General features: G+C 37.3%; 1 protein-coding gene across 3 annotated transcripts in view; it reads right to left on the bottom strand.

Moving 5' to 3' along the window:
* RNF169 (ring finger protein 169) overlaps window positions 1–22830 on the bottom strand; it is an 87100-nt gene that overhangs the window by 8351 nt on the left and 55919 nt on the right. For all 3 annotated transcript variants that reach the window (XR_013829531.1, XR_013829532.1, XM_079930159.1), the window contains exon 4: window positions 18059–18177. Coding sequence is in view for 1 of the 3 variants with exons in the window: in XM_079930159.1 (XP_079786285.1) it covers window positions 18059–18177 (119 nt within the window). In the remaining 2 variants the exon portion in view is untranslated. The remainder of the gene's footprint in view (window positions 1–18058; window positions 18178–22830) is intronic.

Raw genomic sequence — 22830 nt, 5'->3', positions numbered from 1 at the left:
CTTCTCCCGTTGCAGAGCACAGGCTCTGGATGCGCAGGCTCAGCGGCCACGGCTCACGGGCCCAGCCGCTCCGCGGCATGTTGGATCTTCCCAGACCAGGGCACGAACCCGCGTCCCCTGCATCGGCAGACGGACTCTCAACCACTGAGCCACCAGGGAAGCCCAATGTATATACTTTTTAAAAAACAGGCTATGCATCCATTTTGTCAGCAATAACAGTCAAATTTAAAGACACTGGCGACATGCCCAAGTTATCTGATGTACAAACGACAACTACTTGTTGCTGGGGAGAACTTCTTAACATGCCCTCTAAACTCTGTTTTGGTGAAAGAAAAGGCCCAGGGAAGAAACTCACACTTGCAGCACTCAAGCACACAACAAGGACACCTAAATAGTTTCTGACAATCTAAAATCTTTTGGGTAAACCTCAGTATGGCTGAAACCATCACTGTCTCTTCCATTCATTTGATTAGCAGACTATACTGAGCACCAACTCTGTGCAAAGCACTTGAGACAGGTTGATGAAAAGATAATTTTGACCTACAGAAGCATTCAGTCACTGAAGTTCACCACAACATACCACAAAGGGGCTTTAGAGAGCAGTAATTATACAACTAAACTCTTCAAGTGTTTTCTTTTAAAAGTTTCATAGTTTTATCTCTTACAATTAGGTATCTAAACCAGTTTGATTCAATTTTTGTACATTGTGTGAAGTTGGAGTCCAACTTCATTCTTTAGCATGTGGATATCAAGTAGTCTCAGCACCATATGTGAAGAGACTCTTCTTTCCTCCACTGAATGGTCTTGGCACCATTACTGACAATCAACTGACCATAGATGTATGGGTTTATTTCTGGACTCTCAATTCTATTCCACTGATTGATATATCTTTCCTTATTTCAGAACCATACTATCGATTTCTTTAGCTTTGCAGTAAGTTTTGAAATCAGGAAGTGTGAGTCCTCCACCTTTGTTCTTTTTCAGGATTGTTTTAGCTATTTGGGATCCTTTGCAATTCCATATGTGAATTTCAGGGTCAGCTTATTCATTTCTGTGAAAAAAGAGATTGCAATTTAAATACGTATTGTAATGAATGTGTAAAAAACAAATTGGGAAGTATTGCCATATTAACAATATTAAGTCTTCTAATCCATGAGCACAGAAAATCTTTTCATTTCTTAAAGTTTTTAATTTCTTTCAACAATGTTTTCTAGTTTTTAGTGTACGTGTCTTGCACCTCCTTGGTTAAATGTATTCATAACTATTCTGAGTTTTTGGTTTTTTTGTTTTTTGAATTTTATTTATTTTTTTATACAGCAGGTTCTTATTAGTCATCAATTTTATACACATCAGTGTATATATGTCAATCCCAATTGCCCAATTCATCACACCATCACTCCCACCGCCCCCCGTCGCTTTCCCCCCATGGTGTCCATACGTTTGTTCTCTACATCTGTGTTTCTATTTCTGCCCTGCAAACTGGTTCATCTGTACCATTTTTCTAGGTTCCACATATATGTGCTAATATACAATATTTGTTTTTCTCTTTCTGGCTTACTTCACTCCGAATGACAGTCTCTATATCAATCCACGTCTCTACAAATGACCCAATTTCATTCTTTTTTATGGCTGAGTAATATTCCATTGTATATATGTACCACATCTTCTTTATCCATTCGCCTGTCAATGGGCATTTAGGTTGCTTCCATGACCTGGCTATTGTAAATAGTGCTGCAATGAACATTAGGGTGCATGTGTCTTTTTGAATTATAGTTTTCTCTGTGTATAGGCCCAGTAGTGGGATTGCTGGATCATATGGTAATTCAATTTTTCGTTTTTTAAGGAAACTCCATACTGTTCTCCATAGTGGCTGTATCAATTTACACCCACCAACAGTGCAAGAGGGTTCCCTTTTCTCCACACCCACTCCAGCATTTGTTGTTTGTAGATTTTCTGATGATGCCCATTCTAACTGGTGTGAGGTGATGCCTCATTGTAGTTTTGATTTGCATTTCTCTAATAATTAGTGATGTTGAGCAGCTTTTTATGTGCTTCTTGGCCAACTGTATGTCTTTTTTGGAGAAATGTCTACTTAGGTCTTCTGCCCATTTTTGGATTGGGTTGCTTGTTTTTCTAATATTGACGTGCATGAGCTGTTTATATATTTTGGAGATTAATCCTTTGTCCATTGATTCATTTGCAAATATTTTCTCCCATTCTGAGGGTTGTCTTTTCGTCTTGTTTATGGTTTCCTTTGCTGTGCAACAGCTTTGAAGTTTCATTAGGTCCCATTTGTTTATTTCTGTTTTTATTTCCATTTCTCTAGGAGATGGATCAAAAAAGACCTTGTTGGGATTTATGTCAAAGAGTGTTCTTCCTATGTTTTCCTCTAAGAATTTTATAGGGTCCAGTCTTACATTTAGGTCTCTAATCCATTCTGAGTTTATTTTTGTGTATGGTGTTAGTGAGTGTTCTAATTTCATTCTTTTACATGTAGCTGTCCAGTTTTCCCAGAACCACTTATTGAAGAGACTGTCTTTTCTCCATTGTATATCCTTGCCTCCTTTGTCATATTAGTTGAGCATAGGTGTGTGGGTTTATCTCTGGGCTTTCTATCCTGTTCCATTGATCTATGTTTCTGTTTTTGTGCCAGTACCTTATTGTCTTGATTACTATAGTTTTGTAGTATAGTCTGAAGTCAGGGAGTCTGATCCCTCCAGCTCCATTTTTTTCCCTCATGACTGCTTTGGCTATTTGGGGTCTTTTGTGTTTCCATACAAATTTTAAGATTTTTTTGCTCTAGTTCCGTAAAAAATGCCATTGGTAATTTGATAGGGATTGCATTGAATCTGTAGATTGCTTTGGACAGTATAGTCATTTTCACAATATTGATTCTTCCAATCTAAGAACATGGTATATCTCTCCATCAGCTGGTATCATCTTTAATTTCTTTCATCAGTGTCTTATACTTTTCTGCATACAGGTCTTTTGTCTCCCTAGGTAGGTCTATTCCTAGGTATTTTATTCTCTTTGTTGCAATGGTAAATGGGAGTGTTTCCTGAATTTCTCGTTCAGATTTTTCATCATTAGTGTATAGGAATGCAAGAGATTTCTGTGCATTAATTTTGTATCCTGAAACTTTACCAAATTCACTGATTAGCTCTAGTAGTTTCCTGGTGGCTTCTTTAGGATTCTCTATGTATAGTATCGTGTCATCTGCAAACAGTGACAGTTTTACTTCTTCTTTTCCAATTTGTATTCCTTTTATTTCTTTTTCTTCTCTGATTGCTGTGGTTAGGACTTCCAAAACTACGTTGAATAATAGTGGTGAGAGTGGACATCCTTGTCTTGTTCCTGATCTTAGACGAAATGCTTTCAGTTTTTCACCATTGAGAATGATGTTTGCTGTGGGTTTGTCGTATATGGCCTTTATTATGTTGAGGTAGGTTCCCTCTATGCCCATTTTCTGGAGTTTTTATCATAAATGGGTGTTGAATTTTGTCAAAAGCTTTTTCTGCATCTATTGAGATGATCATATGGTTTTTGTTCTTCAATTTGTTAATATGGTTTATCACACAGATTGATTTACATATATTGAAGAATCCTTGCATCCCTGGGATAAATCCCACTTGATCATGGTGTATGATCCTTTTAATGTGTTGTTGGATTCTGTTTGCTCGTATTTTGTTGAGGATTTTTGCATCTATATTCATCAGTGATATTGGTCTGTAATTTTCTTTTTTTTTGTAGTATCTTTGTCTGGTTTTGGTATCAGGGTGATGGTGGCCTTATCGAATGAGTTGGAAGTGTTCCTTCCTCCACAGTTTTTTGGAAGAGTTTGAGAAGGATGGGTGTTAGCTATTCTCTAAATGTTTGATAGAATTCACCTTTGAAGCCATCTGGTCCTGGACTTTTGTTTGTTGGAAGATTTTAAATCACAGTTTCAATTTCATTACTTGTGATTGGTCTGTTCATATTTCCTATTTCTTCCTTGTTCAGTCTTAGAAGGTTATACCTTTCTAAGAATTTGTCCATTTTTTCCAGGTTGTCCATTTTATTGGCATAGAGTTGCTTGTAGTAGTCTCTTAGGATGCTTTGTATTTCTGTGGTGTCTGTTGTAACTTCTCCCTTTTCATTTCTAATTTTATTAATTTGAGTCCTCTCCCTCTTTTTCTTGATGAGTCTGGCTAATGTTTTATTCATTTTGTTTATCTTCTCAAAGAACTAGCTTTTAGTTGTATTGATCTTTGCTATTGTTTTCTTTGTTTCTATTTCATTTATTTCTGCTCTGATCTTTATAATTTCTTTCCTTCTGCTAACTTTGGGTTTTGTTTGTTCTTCTTTCTCTACGTCCTTTAGGTGTAAGGTTAGAGTGTTTATTTGAGATTTTTCTTGTTTCTTGAGGTAGGGTTGTATAGCTATAAACTTCCCTCTTAGAACTGCTTTTGCTGCATCCCATAGGTTTTGGATTGTCGTGTTTTCATTGTCATTTGTCTCTAGGTATGTTTTGATTTCCTCTTTGATTTCTTCATTGATCTCCTGGTTATTTAGTAACGTATTGTTTAGCCTCCATGTGTTTGTGTTTTTTACCTTTTTTTCCCCTGTAATTCATTTCTAATCCCATACCATTGTGGTCAGAAAAGATACTTGATATGATTTCAATTTTCTTAAATTTACTGTGGCTTGATCTGTGACCCAAGACGTGATCTATCCTGGAGAATGTTCTGTGCGCACTTGAGAAGAAAGTGTAATCTGCTGTTTTGGGATTGAATGTCCTATGAACATCAATTAAATCTATCTGGTCTATTGTGTCATTTAAAGCTTCTGTTGCCTTATTTATCTTCATTTTGGATGATATGTCCAATGGTGTAAGTGAGGTGTTAAAGTCCCCCACTATTATTGTGTTACTGTCAATTTCCTCTTTTAGAGCTGTTAGCAGTTGCCTTATGTATTGAGGTGCTCCTATGTTGGGTGCATATATATTTATAATTGTTATATCTTCTTCTTGGATTGATCCCTTGATCATTATGTAGTGTCCTTCCTTGTCTCTTGTAACATTCTTTATTTTAAAGTCTATTTTATCTGATATGAGTATTGCTACTCCATCTTTCTTTTGATTTCCATTTGCATGGAATACCTTTTTCCATCCCCTCACTTTCAGTCTGTATGTGTCCCTACATCTGAAGTGGGTCTCTTGTAGACAGCAAATATATGGGTCTTGTTTTTGTACCATTCAGCAATCTCTGTCTTTTGGTTGGAACATTTAATCCATTCACGTTTAAGGTAATTTTTGATATGTATGTTCCTATGACCATTTTCTTAATTGTTTTGGGTTTGTTTTTATAGGTTCTTTTCTTCTCTTGTGTTTCCCACTTAGAGAAGTTTCTTTAGCATTTGTTGTAGAGCTGGTTTGGAGTTGCTCAATTCTCTTAGCTTTTGCTTGTCTGTAAAGCTTTTGATTTCTCCATCAAATCTGAATGAGATCCTTGCTGGGTAGAGTAATCTTGGTTGTAGGTTCTTCCCTTTCATCACTTTAAGTATATCACGCCACTCCCTTCTGGCTTGTAGAGTTTCTGCTGAGAAATCAGCTGTTAACCTTATGGGAGTTCCCTTGTATGTTATTTGTCATTTTTCCTTTGCTGCTTTGAATAATTTGTCTTTAATTTTTGCCAATTTGATTGCTATGTGTCTTGGCATGTTTCTCCTTGGGTTTATCCTGTATGGGACTCTCTGCACTTCCTGGACTTGGGTGGCTATTTCCTTTCCCATGTTAGGGAAGTTTTCGACTATAACCTCTTCAAATATTTTCTCTGGTTCTTTCTCTCTCTCTTCTCCTTCTGGGACCCCTATAATGCGAATGTTGTTGCGTTTAATGTTGTCCTAGAGGTCTCTTAGGCTGTCTTCATTTCTTTTCATTCTTTTTTCTTTATTCTGTTCCGCAGAATAAATTTTTTCTTTATTCTGTTCCGCAGCAGTGAATTCCACTATTCTGTCTGCCAGGTCACTTATCCTTTCTCTGCCTCAGTTATTCTGCTATTGATTCCTTCTAGTGTAGTTTTCTAGTGTAGTTATTGTATTGTTCATCTGTTTGTTCTTTAATTCTTCTAGGTCTTTTTTAAACATTTCTTGCATCTTCTCGATCTTTGCCTCCATTCTTTTTCCGACGTCCTGGATCATCTTCACTATCATTATTCTGAATTGTTTTTCTGGAAGGTGGCCTATCTCCATTTCATTTAGGTTTTTTTCTGGGGTTTTATCTTGTTCCTTCAGCTGGTACATAGCCCTCTGCATTTTCATCTTGTCTATCTTTCTGTGAATGTGGTGTTTGTTCCACAGGCTGCAGGACTGTAGTTCTTCTTGCTTCTGCTGTCTGCCCTCTGGTGGATGAGGCTATCTAAGAGGCTTGTGCAAGTCCACTCTAGATTGGAGGAGAATTTAATCCATTTACATTTAGAGTGATTATTGATAAGTAAGGATTTACTAATGCCATCTTAGTCATTGTTTCCTAGCTGTTTTGTAGTTCTCTTGTGCCTTAATCCCTCTCTTGTTGCCTTCCTTTGTGAACTGGTGATTTTCTATAGAGGTATGCTTTGATTCCCTTTTTATTTTATGTGAATCCACTGTAGGTTTTTGCTTTTTGGCTATCATGAGGCTTACATAAAACATCTTATAGATATAAGAGTCTATTTTATGCTTGATAACAACTTAACTTCGATTGCATACAAAACTTTACCCTTTTACTCTCCTCCATTTTGTTTCTAATGTCACAAAACACTTGATGTCTTTTTATATTGTGTCATCATTAACAAATTAGTTTAGCTATCATTTTTAATACTCTTGTCCTTTTAACATTTATACTAGAGTTAAGTGGTTAACATATCACCTTGTTAACATTATTAAAGTATTCTTAATTTGACTATATACTTACCTTTACCAGAGTGTTTTATATTTTCATATCTTTTCATGTTACTAATTAGTATAATTTTGTTTCAGCCTGAAGAACTCCTTTCAGCATTTCTTGTAAGGCAGGTCTAGTGGTGATGAACTCCCTCAGCTTTTGTGTGTCTGGGAAAGTCTTTACCTCTCCTTCATATATGAAGTACAACTTTACTAGATAGAGTATTTCGGCTGGCAGGTTTTTTTTTTTTCCTTTCAGTGCTCTGAATATATCATCCTACTCCTCTGGACTGTATCGTTTCTGTTGAGAATTCTACTGATAGCCTTATGTGAGTTCCCCTGTAAGTTATAATCCTTTTCTCTTGCTGCTTTTAAGATGCTCACTTTGTCTTTTATATTTGACAGTTTTATCATAATGTGTCTGTTGAGCCATACCTTGTATGCCTGTAAGCCCTGTACTTGCCCAGCCTCAAGATGGAAGAAAGAGCCCAGAGTAAGCAACAGAGACATCAATAGTTTAATGGGATTAAACAGGGATCTCACATGTCTGAAGCAAGGTCCTGGAGTGACACTCCACTGTGTGCAGCAGACAGTGGGCAAGACATGGCAGTGGTCTTCACTACCAGGGGGAGAGGGAGGTTACCAGTTATAGGGGGAATTGATGTCAGGTTGGCTCATCAGTTACCAGGGCACGAGCAGAGGAGCACGCCCCTTACTGCCCCTTTGATAAGCTATCATGGTGGAGATGTTCTGATCTAAAGATTAGAACAATCACTAGATGGGGAGGGGGGAGGGGGTACAAGTATATAGGCATTTACTGATTAGGCGCTATGATTAAGAGGGAAGGTCAGTTATGTGAGTAGGGTGTAGGTGAAGCAGGGACTAGTTGAGCAGGGGATGTACAGAGAGCAAGAGAACAGCCATCTTGGGCGGCCTGATAATACAGTGTCTTGGAGAGAATGGCTTTAAGTTGAGTTTGTTTGGTGACCTATGAGCTTCACAAACTTAGATATCCAAATCTCTCCCCAGATTTGGGACGTTCTCAGCTCTTATTAATTAATTTATTTATTTTTACATCTTTATTGGAGTATAATTGCTTTACAGTGTTGTGTTAGTTTCTACTGTACAACAAAGAGAATCAGCTATACATATACATATATCCCCATATCTTGTAGCTCACTGAGCTTCCTTAAAACAGCTAATTTGAAGTCTTTGTTGGATAAATCACAGACCTCCATGTTTTTTGGGATCCAATACTGGAAGACTGTTGTGATCTTTTGATGCTGTCATGTTTCCTTGATTTTTCATGTTCCTTGACATTTTGCATTGCTGTCCTCACATTGAAGTAGCAGTCACCTCCTCCGAACTTTACTAACTGCCTTCAGGAGAGAAAAACCTTCCAACAGCTCTGGTAGGGATGCTGGTATTTTCTCAGATCTTCTATGGATACACCAGCTCGTTGCTTTCTCCCTCTGTGGCAAAATTCTCAAGCTTGTATGCCTTCTCTTGACCCTCCAACATACCCGGCCGAAAGCTGACAGCCTCCATTTTGTTTTCCCAAGGGTGGCAGTAAAGCTCATTTGTGGTCTCTCCCTTGCCCACAGATTCTAGCTGGCTTTCTACACATGCTTACTGGCCATATGCCAAAACTCGCTCACTGCCACTGGGAGCATGCACAGGGAACTGGCCACAGAGTGGAAGCATGTGTGAATGAGGCATGTGGAGCGATGGGAGTGCCCATGGGCCAGTTGGGAGGATCCATAGGTGAGGCTTCCCCAGTGACTTGTGGGTGGAGTCTGTAATGTAGTTAGTAAGATCCTCATCCCTTTAATGCCCTCTGAGAGCCCTATCTGCTGCTTTCCCAGACTCTTCCTTCCCCTAGGTCTGTAGATCATAATTCAATACTCTGGTTGAGGCAGGAGAGAAATGGGCTTCCTATAAAGTTGGAGAAGCCAGGTGTTCACTCACACTCTCTTACTTTCTCCCACAGGGGCAATCATCAGCCAGGAAAATCTCTCTTGAACCTGAGTTCTGCTTCCCTGGGGTAGGGGTGATGCAGGTTAAGTCAAAGTGTTTCTCTTACCCTCTCTAATGTATCAAAGCTTGTACTTTTTTTCCTCCAATGGTGTGCTGGAATATAGATTCATAAAGGATATTGGCCTGTAGTTTTCTTTTCTTGTGATGTCTGCATATGGCTTTGGTATCAGGGTAATACTGGCTTCAAAGAATGAATGAATCGGGAAGTATTCACTCCTCTTCTAATTTTTGAAAGAGTTTGAGAAACATTCATGTTGATTCTTTTTTAAATGTTTGGTAGTTACACCAGTGAAGCCATCTGGTCCTGGGCTTTTCTTTGCCAGATGTTTTTTGATTACTGGTTCAACCTTTTCACTTGTTATAGGTCTATTCAGATTTTCAATTTCTTCTTGAATCAGTTAGGTATTTTGTCTCTAGCCAGGTATACAGTATTATTCAAGTCTTCTATATCCTTTGTTTATCTTTCATCTGTATAGTCTACCCATCATTGAAAGTGGGTGTTAAAGTCTCCAACTATTAATATTAAAATGTCTATTATTCCCCTTAATTTTGTCAGTTTTTGCTTCACATATCTTATGGACCCATAATTAGGTGTACATGTGTTTACAGCTGTTATATCTTCTTTGCGGACTGACCCTTTTAAAATTATACAATGCCTCTCTTTGTCTCTTGTAATAATAAAGTCTACGTTGTCTCATATTGTATAGCTATTCTAGTTCTCTTTTGGTCACTGTTTACATTTTTCACTTTCAACCTACTTCTGTCTCTGGATCTAAAGTGAGTCTCATCATATATTTGGACTATACTGTTTTTAAATCCATTCTGCCAATCTCTGCCTTTTAATTGGAGAGTTTAATTCATTTACATTTAATGTAATTACTGATAAGGAAGGACTTATGCAATTTTTCTATTTATTTTCTATATGTCTTGTACCTTTTTGTTCCACAATGTCTACATTAACACCTTCTTTTGTGTTAGATATCTCCTACTGTACCATTTTGATTTCCTTCTTATTTCTTTAACTATGTATGTTTTAGTCATTTTCTTAGTGGTTGCCCTGGGGAATTACAATTAACATCGTAATTGAAAACAATATATTTCAAATTAATACCAACTCAATTTCAATAGCATACATAAACTTCGTTCCTATATAACTATATTCCCCAATGTTGTTATTGTCACATGAAGAGTCACAAAAATCATGAATGTGAAAATATCGTGTAAACCATCAATATAATATATAGATATTATTATTGTAGTATTTGGTCAGGTTAAGAGACTTCAATGCTGGCTGAGAATCATCAGCAGTAAACTTGATAATGTTCCTAAGATTTAAGAGCTCAAACAATACCTTTGCTAAAAAATAGAGGAAGTAACTACTCCTCCCATCTTTGTGCACATCCATTTCTATATTCCTAAACCCTCACACAGTGCCTGGCACATAGTGGATATATTCAATAAATTTCTTATAAGTGAATAAAAATATATACAGAAATGCCTACGACATTCTTAAGGAAAGGAAAGAAAACTTCATCATTTATTAGGACTCTATTATCTGTCAGGCATTGTGTGTTTTAAATATACTGTACCTCATTTAATCCATATAGAAACCCTATAAATCAGCATCTTCAATTTACAGACAAAGAACTGAAGGAAGTGATTTTTCCAGGTCACATAGCTGAAGCCAAAGTTTAAACCTGTATCTCCAAGACTCTAAGGCCTGTGCTCTTTCTACCACAGCATACTGATATTACATTCTACTCTACTCTGCCACAGAATAGACCCAGCACGTCTAGAGAAGTTCTCTCTTCCAAACACATAATGAAGTCATAAACAAGAGACAGCAGCACTGTCTGAAAGGCAACTAGCTTAAAATTTCCACTGCCAAGGGACCAGATGGTTTCTGGGATTTCTAGTTAAGCTAAAAATACCCACAACCACAATGCATCTGACTTACAAACAAAGAAAAGGAGGAGCAGCCAGTATAAACATGCAGCTGGAAAGCCAGAAGATTTAATGCTTATAAAGCACTGCTTAAAGGGTTTTCAAATGGTATTACATGATATAAAACATTAGACAGCTCATGTTATTAACTGCTCACTCATCACTCTCTCTGTCTCTCACATACCCATACCACATTAGTTTTTTAATCAAACTCTCAGGTCTGGCAGAGCTGAGTTCCACCAAGAGGCTGAAGGTCAGAGAGGATCCTCCTCCCAGCCCCTAGCCTGGGTGTGTGAGGCCTCCCACCCCCACACACATACTTGAATAAAAGCAGCAGCTTCCTTAGGCCTAGCTGTAGCTGCCACGCGCCCAGAAATGGGTAAGATTTTGTTACAATCCTTCCCTTGTATATTTATTGTTGGGTTATCTGCCTTGTGTATACTAGCATTCTTTCTTTTTTTTTTTTTTTACTAACTAACTAACTTACTTACTTATTTATTTATTTATTTATTTATGGCTGCATTGGGTCTTCGTTTCGGTGCACGGGCTTCTTATTGCGGTGACTTCTCTTGTTGCAGATCACGGGCTCTAGGCGGGTGGGCTTCAGTAGTTGTGGCACACGGGCTTCAGTACTTGTGGCTCACGGGCTCTAGAGAACAGGCTCAGTAGTTGTGGCGCACAGGCTTAGTTACTCCACGGCATGTGGGATCTTCCCGGACCAGGGCTCGAACCCATGTCCGCTGCATTGGCTGGCGGATTCTTAACCACTGTGCCACCAGGGAAGTCCCTCTTTCTTTTTTTAAAGTGTAAAATTTAATGGTTTTTAGTATATTCACAGAGTTATTTAACCATCACAATTTTAAAACGTTTCCATCACCTCATAAAGAAACCTCATACCCTTTAGCTCTTACTCCTAAACCCTGCCTTCTCCTCCAGCCCTAAGCAACCACTTATCTACTTTCTGTCTCTACATATTTGCCTATTCTGGACATGCACTAGTATTTGTTTGCTGATGGATAGGAACATTGTTTCCACAGCTGTATTTCAAAAGGCCTAGAGTAATGCAAAAGGATTTGAGTCCCCTCAAACAAGAGGATAACTGGACAGCTTCTTACCCACCTCTGTACAATCTTGTATTATTTTAGAACAAGACAGGGTATAAATTATTTAAACAAACAGAAGGAAGGAAGCTTTCTGCTGTAAAGGTAGATCATTTCAAGACAAAGAGCTTAAGCACAGAGCCTTCTGTCACAGGGTTCTGACAATGGTTTGCTAGAAAGAGCATAGGTTTGGAGTCAAGAGAGACCTGAGTTCCAATTCCATCTCTGTCACCCTACTCAGGTGAGAAGTTCTGGGGTGAGTTACTTAACCTCTTTGAACTGCATTCTCCTCAGCTGAAAAATGAGAATGTTATAAATCTTATAGGATTAATGTAAGAACTAAAGGAAATGAGGTATGTAAAGTACTGAACATGGCAGGAAGCCCTGGGAAAAAGCTAGTTCCCTGATGCTACCCTTCACCATCCTGCCAGACCCCTCTGAAAACCACCAGTATATTCCTACTTTAGTATGGCAGAGAGATTACTGACACCTCTAAAACCTGCTCCTTAAATTCCACATCACTTCTCCTTAAGCTATCTTCCTTTTCCATCCATACTCCATACTCTTAACAAGATTTGTCCTCTTAACCAGCTCATCCACTTGATTTGCTTCTATTCTTTTATCCCTCCCCCAACACACACACACACACACACACACACACACGCTCGCTCACACACACACACACACACACACACACACACACACGCACACACACGACCTGCCCCAGGCCATCATCAAGCCTTGTGGTTTCTTTTAAATCACTACCTCATTTTTCTCTCATAGTCTCCTTTCCCTCGTGGTTACTGTTTGGACTATTCCCCACACATAACTTGCTAAGTCTAATCCTGAGATTTTTACAGAACTCACTAACTGCCCCTTACCCTTTCCTTTTCATGCCCTGGTCACATTTCCTCCACCTTTTAAAACCCTGCTCTAAGCCACTTCTAGACACTTCAGTTTTAGAGGCGAAAAGAGTCTTAAGAAATCATTCAGGGAAATCCCCTGCCCAGCAATAGGTAGGGCATAACAACTTGCATTTTACATAAATGATACAGAAGGAGGTCAACTGATTTTACTCAAGCTCACACCACTAATTCCCTAAAACTCCCTAGACTGGCTTCTCCACCCTCATCTCTCTGGTTTGCCTCCTTTCATCAATTCTAAAGCTAGCCCTCCAGGGCTTCCCTGGTGGCGCAGCGGTTCAGAATCCGCCTGCCAATGCAGGAAACGCAGGTTCAAGCCCTGGTCCAGTAAGATCGCACATGCCGCGAAGCAACTAAGCCTGCGTGCCACAACTACTGAGCCTGTGCTCTAGAGCCCGCGAGCCACAATTACTGAAGCCTGCGTGCCTAGAGCCCACGCTCTGCAACAGGAGAAGCCACCGCGATGAGAAGTCCATGCGCCACAAGGAAGAGTAGCCCCCGCTCGCTGCAACTAGAGAAAGCCCGTGCACAGCAACGAAAACCCAACACAGCCAAAAATAAAATAATTAAAAAATAATAAAGCTAGTCCTCCAGTATCACATCATTTATGTGTCTGGTATCTGTCCGCTGAAAGCATCTATATTTTCATTCGTTCATTTTAAAAAAGAGGAACAAGTATGCATATTTTAATTCACTCCAACACTGGCTGGGCATGCAGTTAATATGACTGAGTCTGCAGTCAGTCTCTGTCTCTATCTCTCCTTACACACACACCTTAGAGGAAGCATAGACACTTCAGGTCTCTTTTGCTGCACCCGACTCTGAACCACAGACCCACGCTTAAAGTATTTGGACATTAGAAAACAATATAATGTAGTTAATTTCTACCTAATTAAGGCTTAATTATTACTCAGTGTAACACAGATTTTTCTTTTACAGAATGTATAAAAAGGATCCTCATAAGCTACTGTTAATGTATTAAAGAGCTAAAGACAACTTTATAGTATAAAAGCTTTATCAATGTGGTCATTAGACTCCCCCTAAATCCCATATTAATCCTATGGAATCTAGTCTAAACAACAGCCACCAGCCAATCTGTTTCCTCCACAGCTCCCAGAGTCCTCCCTCCTACAGACTCTGCAAGTTTGACAATTCTGAAAAAGCCCCCTTTAACCTACCCAAGGGCACCAAGACCTATCTCATTAAACATTCCACAAGTATTTATTGAGCCTCTATTATGTGCCAGGCACTGTACTAAGTACTGTGAATACAATGGTCAACAAGACTTTTGTCCCTGCTTGCAAAGGATTTAAAGCCTAGTGGGAAAATGGGCAGAGGCAGCATAGTGATCTATAAGAAAGTCATGGGGGACAAAAGGGTATAGTGGAAAGAGCCAAGAAATCTCAGTTCTAACTCATTGTCCTACTACTCTAGCAGTCTAAGATTTGGCAAGCCATGGTCTCTCGCTGAGCTTTAGTCTTCTCACCCATAAAACAAAGGAATTAGATAAAACAATATTTAAGATCCTTTTCAGTTCTAAGAGTTCTAAAAGAAGATAACAAAATAGCAGCAGCTATACTCACTGAAGGCTTATCATATGCCAGTAATCTCACTAGGCACCGTTTACTTAAGATATAGTTTTGTACAGAATGGCAGTACTGGCATTACTGCATCGCCTTCTTTTCTTTATTTTTTAAACTGGAAGGAGGATAGATGGTTTGATTATATTTCTTTTTATGGTTATACCCTATTCCCAAGAAGAATTTTAAGTGACTTACAGTAAAAATACATAAAGAATGAGCGTTAATAGAGAATAAAGACCACATTAAGTAATAAATATGAGAAGAGTATGCCAAAAATTATTTCTTTAATTATATGCCATGTTGGAAGGTCATGATGACTGAATTGAAAACTCTGTCTTAATTCTAAACTTCCTGACAGCCAAAGCAAAGAGGAAAACACAACTGAACGTGTAGCTCTTAGAAAAGACACTAGCTCAACAGAGAAAGTTTTTCCAGACTGAGTTTTTAGAATAACTTGCAACCACGTTTTTTGTTTGATTCTTCTAGTGGTGAAGAGGGCATGAGGAATGAGGGGAAATAAATGTAAACAAATAAACAAACCAGTTTTTCAGATATTTAAAATAAAAGCCTAACTTTATAATTATATATCTTATGGTTCAAGTTAATTCTTTTCAATTCACATATATTTTATAATTTACTTAGAAATGACCTTGGGTTAACTATTACTCTATCTGCCTATTTGGAAGAAGTTTCATTTTCAAAGGGCTATAGAACTTTATTAATAGTGCTGCAAAACATTCTTTGCTTTGAATGTTTCAAATGAAAATATACTGAGCTACTGGCAAGACTCAGCCAGAATCTATTGATGGATTCCTTCCAAAATAACCATCCTATCAGGACTACTCACTCTTAACTCCATGCTTTTGGGCTTAAGAAAGAAAAGTTTATAAAGTAGATAAGTAAAATAAATGCAGATTAATTTGATTTAAATACAGATGTAAAAAACTTTAAAACTTTTACAGATGAACTCTCTTTAGGAAACAAACTTGCAGAGAAAAACCTATTCTTCTGTTATTGCTTAACAGACAGAAAAAAATGCATTTGAAATATCCCAAAACTGTTAACAATGCTAATTCTTTTTTTCTTGTGGTAAAATATATATAACATGAAAGTTACCATTTTAACCATTTTAAGTTTACAGGCACATCGCTATGCAACCATCACCATGCTAATTCTTTTTTAATATATCCATATGCCTCATCTCATTGTCAGCACTAACAACTTCATATTGTTTTCCTAAATATCATTTAGAATTGAAACTTAATATTTTCTTAACTAAGAAGTAAAACATGTTGACTAAATAAGAGATGCAATTCACAGTATTACCATAATAAATTTTCCAACCTAAAGTTTCCATGACATCAGCAAACTATTTCCTAAAAAGATAACCCTACCAACCAAATCCAATTAATTTTTTAAAAAACTGTACTAATAACTGAACTCAGCCCACAACCTTGGATATTTTGAAAAAATAAATGCTGAAATCCATATATGTATAATACTCATTGCAACATTTCTTAACAATAACATGTTAAGTAAATATTTTCTTATAAATTAATCCCATTGTGACTCAACGATACATACTAAGGGCAAGGATGGGCCAAGGAGCAGGAAAAGAAGATATACCACACATATTCCAGAGCCACACATAATCAAAAGCACACCCCTCTGTATAGACTTTACATTTTGCCCTTTAGAGAAGAATTTTCTAAGTTCCTTGGTAGGCATTTCTAAGTAACAACATATTAACCTTCTACCCACTTTAAAAGAATGAATTACAGGGGTAGAGACTGGAATTGGTAATAAGTAGTTCACCTATCCAGTGTCCACTCCAATTAACTGGGGCAATTTGGCCTTGGCATCATATTTGGGTTTTAATAAAATTTTCCTTTTTCCCAAGTAATTTCAAATGAAGAGATATTAACTAACTAATCACAGACTGCCTAAAGCAACATTTATTTGTTTCAGGGGATATTTATGGTGACTTGATTGGAATTAATATGATCTTCTCTTTTCAGTAGATCCCTCTAATAAACATTAAGATACACCCGCTATAAATGGGGAAAAATCCACATACACATTCAGAAGCTGACGATTCTTAGTCAAGCAATCTTGAAATTTTTAACTTTACAGGGCATCTATAGTTCAAGCTCATATGCATAAAGCAAGAGTTTCATCATCACCATAAAAGGTTAAGTACACTGGCTTACATCTTACGTATTGGGTTCTCATTTCATCAGTCAAGCTACAGTGGCTACAATCCAGTGGCCATTCAACAAATGTCAAATGAGTGAATAAACTGTTTAGGAAAGGGCCTTCCTGGAAGGAGTTACCATCACCCAGAGAAGGGGAGGCATTTAAGAGGAGAGGTTTAGCGAATTTTACTCACAGAAATAACAGGAAATGCTCAATATTCTGTAATAACCTATATGGGAAAAGAATCTGAAAAAGAATGAATATATGTATATGTATAACTGAATCACTTTTCTGTACACCTGAAACTAACACAACATTGTAAATCAACTATACTCCACTAAAATTTAAAAAAGAAAAAGAACAGGAAAATCAGAACATATACCAAAAGGATTCAGATATAAAAAGAACAGGGTTCACAATAGTATGAACTTTATAACATTCTTAAACTTGGTAGATTTTTTTGGTCATATTTATTAGTGGGTAGCAATAAAAAGCCTTAAGATATAAAGGGTCCAGGTACATGTCCATAGGAACAGCAAGAGAGATACACTTCATAGTGCTGTGGGAAGGAGAAGAACCCTAGAAATAAGGGTGAGCAATGCCAGCTCTAAATCAAAAAAGACAAAAAAATGGGGTAAAGACTGTATCTTTTTATATTAAAAGAGAGGGCATGGCACATAGTACCTCCTGCCTGTTGAATAAATGATTCCTTCCAGCTTTCCTCCCTTCTTTCATTTCTTCTTCCCTTCCTTTCCCTCCTGCTATCTATCTACCTACCTACCTACCTACCTATCCATCCATCTATCCATCCTTCTTTCCTTCCTTCCACCAAGCCCTTCATTATTCTTCCATCACCACATTCATCCAATTCCTCCTTCCTTTCCTCCCCAGGGCCTGCAAAGTCTAAAGGAACAAGAAGTGCCTTGACAAACGTCTTAAAAACTTTTTAGTTTGCCCTCCTGAAACCTATCAATATATATTTTAGTTCCAGGCATTGAAAATACATCAACTCTGGTCTCAAGTTCCTATTAAGAGGAAAAAAGTCCACAAAGAAAATCCATGGATATTGTCTTCATTATCAATGGTTGTTGAAGAAGGCTTTGTTGTTTCCTCCCAGAAAAGAAAGTTCAACTCTGCAGCAGAGCAATTAGTACAATCTTACCCTGAGGATACCCGAAATGGGTAAAATTTACTTTTTTTTAAAATTTCAGGTCAGCCCCTTATTCCTAACCCATATTTGAAAGCCAGTTCCCCCATTTTCCCTCACTCCCACCTCCCCCAAAGTAGCTACAACAAACACTTTAAAGCTCCCCCAGTCTCTTTTGTCTCATATCCCAAAATGAAAGAACCCTGACTGGATTCAGTATCAGTCTCTTACCCTGCCAGGAAAGATAAGGAGTAGGAGTTGTTCTTGGAAACAAATGCCGAGCGGTGTGTCTGTATCATCTTGCCTCGAGAAGGTTCTTCATTCTCTGAATCTGAGAGACGTGCAGGACACTGGCAGGAGACAAGGGAGACAACACTGTCCATTTGGGGTTCCCATGGAATCTCCCAAAGCTATTGTTCAAATCTCTCTTTCTATTATATGTTCTCTCTGAGTTCCAATCTATGTTTCCAACTGCCTCTTGGGATCCCAATCTGGATATCCCAAATGCAGCTCAAACTTAATATATCCAAAATCAAACTCAATATTTCTCTTCTCTAAGTCCCCCTACCAACCCAGTTAGAAGCTTCAATGTCACCCATGACTCTTTCCTTTCCTTTCTTCAAAGTCATAATAACATTGTATAGAGGTTTTGAGTACCCCAACACATCCAAATATTTTATTTCATCTACTCTTTAACCTACCCCACTAAGAAGGGACTATTACCTTTTACAGATGGCAAACTGAGGCTCAGAATAGTTAACCTGCCTAGGATTGTAGAGTTAATAACGCTGGTACTGTGATCCAGAGCATCTGTCTCCAAATTGCCTCCACGTTATTTCTACTTTGCTCCATTCTACTCCAATGTCTTTCAGATCTAACTCTTCTCATGAATACTCATTGTCACTGCCTTTCCTTAGATTCTCATCATCTTCTGCCTTGACTACTGCAATAATCTACTTATGGGTCTTGCTCTCTCCAGTCTTTCTTCCCTCCAACCCCCTCCATATTATCAAACACACAGACAGAATCCCATCACTCCCCTGCTTAACCGTTGGTGACTTCAGGATAAAGTCTAAATACCTCAGCATGATCCAATAACCTTCAGAAACTAGATCCAATCTTCCTCTAAGTTTTTCTCCCACCAGTTCCGACACAGGGAACTCCTTGAGCTCTACTGCAATCATACTACTTTCTACTCTCCACATGTACCATCACAGTCTTTCAAAACTCCTATTCTTTTGCACATGCTATTCGTCCCTTTGCCTAAGATTCTCCTTCCGCATTCTCTGCCTATAAAATACTCACTGGCCTTTCAGAGGCATCTTAAATGTCACTTTCGCTTCCAAATACCCTTAGATCAGCTTTTGCCATCTTGCTGACACTCATTCATTTACCTTCATTTTATTTTAGAGTCTCTTTTTGAGAGACTTTAAATTTACATTCAAAGTTTCTTTTACGTGTGTCTTTTGCATACACATATGAGGATCTGCTCATGATTCAATATGAGTGTCTTCTTTATAGGGGGAGCAACTAATCACACTGAATTGTAGCTTCTTATTTAGGAGTCTGATTTCTGCTGTAGACAACAGACCCTTTGAGAGCAAGTGACCACCTTTTCTTTAAAACTTCTGATACCATTATATAGTAGGTAAACAAAAAAAGTCTAATAATCTAATGATTAACCAGTTTTCTAATGATTCAATGACTATCAAAGCTAGAGTTGTAGACAGAGGCATGCAAGGCGTCTTTTGGCTCAGAGTACCCTGTATTCCTTAAATGCCTTTTATTCTCTAGGTTGATAGGCACATTCATAAAACAGGCTATGTTTCCAACAGCCTTTAAGAAATAGTTGAAGGATTACAATTTACAGAGAAGCTTTTCCATTCTGTAGGGCATCTATCCCTCCTTAAAGAACCCTGTTGTACAAACTATTCACTGGAGAAACTTTAATAGCACTAACCCATTACCAAATTTATTGGAAAGAAAGAAAAAGTTTTGACATCAACAGACTCAACGGGATAAATAATGGCAATTTTTTTTTAGGTCTTTCTGCATAATCAATTCGGTACCAAATAAAACAATGTTCAAATTCCTGCTCTATTACTTAGCTATCACTGTCACTATAGGTTAATTGCTTTACCTTTTTGAGCCTCAGTTTCTCATCTATAAAATTAAAAATGATCTGTCTACTACGTATATTGTGATAAACCATTAAAAACACATGGTGCATTAGCTCACAAGTAGTAAGTGTTCAACAAAAGGTAGATTTTATTTATATCAATTTTAATACTATTAATCTTTTAAGAAAAAACTCTGGTATTATAATAGGTATATGCCAGGTTCCTTTTAATTGTTGAAAATAAATTTACATTATTATAAATAAATAATTATATAAACAGAAGGTACCCTGACCCCCAATCCCTCTATATTTCTACCCTCATGAAACCTAGAGCCATAAGATAGGAAAATATTTACCTCTCACCTTTAACTTTGGATAAAAACAAGCATACAGGACTATCGATTCCTAAAATGGAAATCTCTAAAATGATATTTTTTTAAACGTTGTGCCTAAAAAAAATTAAAAGAATGATAATACCCAGGGTTGGCAAGGGTGCGAGGAAATTAGTTTAGCACATTTGTTTACTACTGTTTAATACAAACTTTAAAGTTCAAAGTTTAGTACAAACTTCCTGGAGGTCAACTGAATAATACGTACCAAAAAGTCTTAAGAAGTACACTCCCTTTGATCTGATCATTCCACTTCTAGTAATTTATAAGGAACTAATGAGACATGTGGATTTCATCACAGCAGCGGTTTAAGACAGCAAAATATCAACAGATTAATTAACTGGATAAATTCTACAGTAAAGAATAACTAGCAGACCACTAAATAATGATATGGGATTCTTTATTTACATGGAAAGACATCCAGGACTTATAATTTATTAAAGAAGGTTATAAAACAGTATGTATACTGGGTTACATTTTCTGAAAAGAAAAACAGTACATTTTATACACACACACACACACACACACACACACACACACAAACACACTTAGAAGTGAAGTCTGGAAGAATATTCACCAAAATGTTTATAGGAGTTTTCTCTAGGCTATGGGATGACAAGCAGTTTTTCACTTTCAACTTTATAATCTTTAGTATGACTATAATTGTTACACCAAATTGTTTTCCAACAATTTGCACTGCTGTCGGTATTAACTGCACCATAACAAATCGTAATAAATTAAACATTGTGCCTATTTTATTTTCTTTCTGAATAAATAACTGTTTCTAGAATAAGCACTTTTCTTCCTCTATTTGGATTCAACTTGATAAACACGTATCAAACACTTGTGATGTGCAAGGTACTATGGGATATTTAAAAAACAGTAAGACACATTTCCTATACTTAACAAACTTACAAATTAAGTAGAGAAACACAAACACACAAATAACCATAATGTAAGGAAGAATGAAATAAGTCCTATAAAAGTTACAAAGTGAGGAGAGAAAACTTGAAGAGAATGGATGATGGGAGTGGAGAAAAAGTGAAGAATCCCTATAGGTTCCAGGAAGGTGACAGCTTTTGAACTGGACATGGAAAGATAAATAGCCTTTCAACAGGTAAGGTCAGTGGCATTTCAATGAGATGAAACGCAAGAGCAAGGATTCTCAGGAGGGAAAACATAGATTATACATTTGGGGGAAAGCAAACAGCTCTGTTCCCTGGAGTTCTCGAATGTAAGCAAAAATGGAAAGATAAGCTAGAATAATACTAAGGACCTGAATGTTGGGGTGAAGAGTTCTCATTTAATTCCACAGGAAATGGGGAGCCACTGAGGTTTTTGGAGCAGGACAGTGAAATGATCAGTCCAGCTCTAATCATAATACTCTCTATATAAAATATAATCCTTCAGCTGGCTTTTCACTGAGACCACTTGAGCTTCTTTTCAGTCCCAATATGAATGCATCCTTGGCTAAACTAAATGAAATTATTTGTTCAACACCAAAATTTCTTAAGACATATTTAAAGTAAAATTTTAAAAGTCCTCAAAAATATAAAAGCAAACGGAAAAAAGGTAAAATCACAAAAATCTAAAACTTAAAGTGTTCATAGATCTGATTTTATTCAATGTACAGGAAATTTTGCAAAACTGGCCATTGCCAATCAGGATTTGTACTTCCTGATTCCTTTTAAGATTAAATTTTAGGTTGATGTAATTAATTTCTACTTCAAAGATTACAGTGGCAAAAGAAAAAATAATTAGAGCAATTTCCCATCCTTGCTATGAATTAATACTAGAGATCATTTCCTGGAGGAAACCTAGATCTGGCAAGGCCAAAAACAATAGGTTCTTTCTATCAAAAGGACCATAGTAAAGAGTAAGCTCTCTTTGTCAAAATTGGTTTGTCCTAAAAAGAAATGTCTTTCTGGGCTGTTTTCCCTGAGGACACTAATGGACAGTCCTGTTGGGGTGAAGAGGCAGAGTTTGCGGTCTTTAGAGACTACAGACAACAGTTGGGGCTATTAGTCAGAAGACATACTATATGCACAAGACTACCATATATTTTATTCTTGCCTTCCTAGATAAACTGTATTCTCTCCAAAAGCAGTCTTTTTCCTTCTGTAGTTCCCAATGAACAGAGCATTGAGAGTACATAAGCATTTCATATTTGTTAAACTGAATCTTTTAGAAGGTTGGAATGCAAATGATTGTTTTTAACAATAATTAAATAGTAGCAATTATTATTATTATAACTGGGGTAAAAAAGCCCCACATATACATTGACAGTCAGCAAATACTATCAATCCAAGAAAGCTTAAGTAATCTCAAATTCTGAAGTTCAGGAAAAATGCCTTTGCAAAGAGTAAACCTAAAGCACAGAGAAATTAAGTAACCTGGCCAAAGTCGTACAATCTGTTACAATGCTGGGACCTGTTTAACAGGCAGACTTCAGGTCTAGAGATATTTTTTCCCTCTATTCTGGTATGTTGTCTGTC

Source organism: Stenella coeruleoalba (genome assembly GCF_951394435.1).
Source record: "Stenella coeruleoalba genome assembly, chromosome: 8".
Classification (NCBI taxonomy): domain Eukaryota; kingdom Metazoa; phylum Chordata; class Mammalia; order Artiodactyla; family Delphinidae; genus Stenella; species Stenella coeruleoalba.
This window is presented reverse-complemented; position numbering and strand designations above follow the sequence as displayed.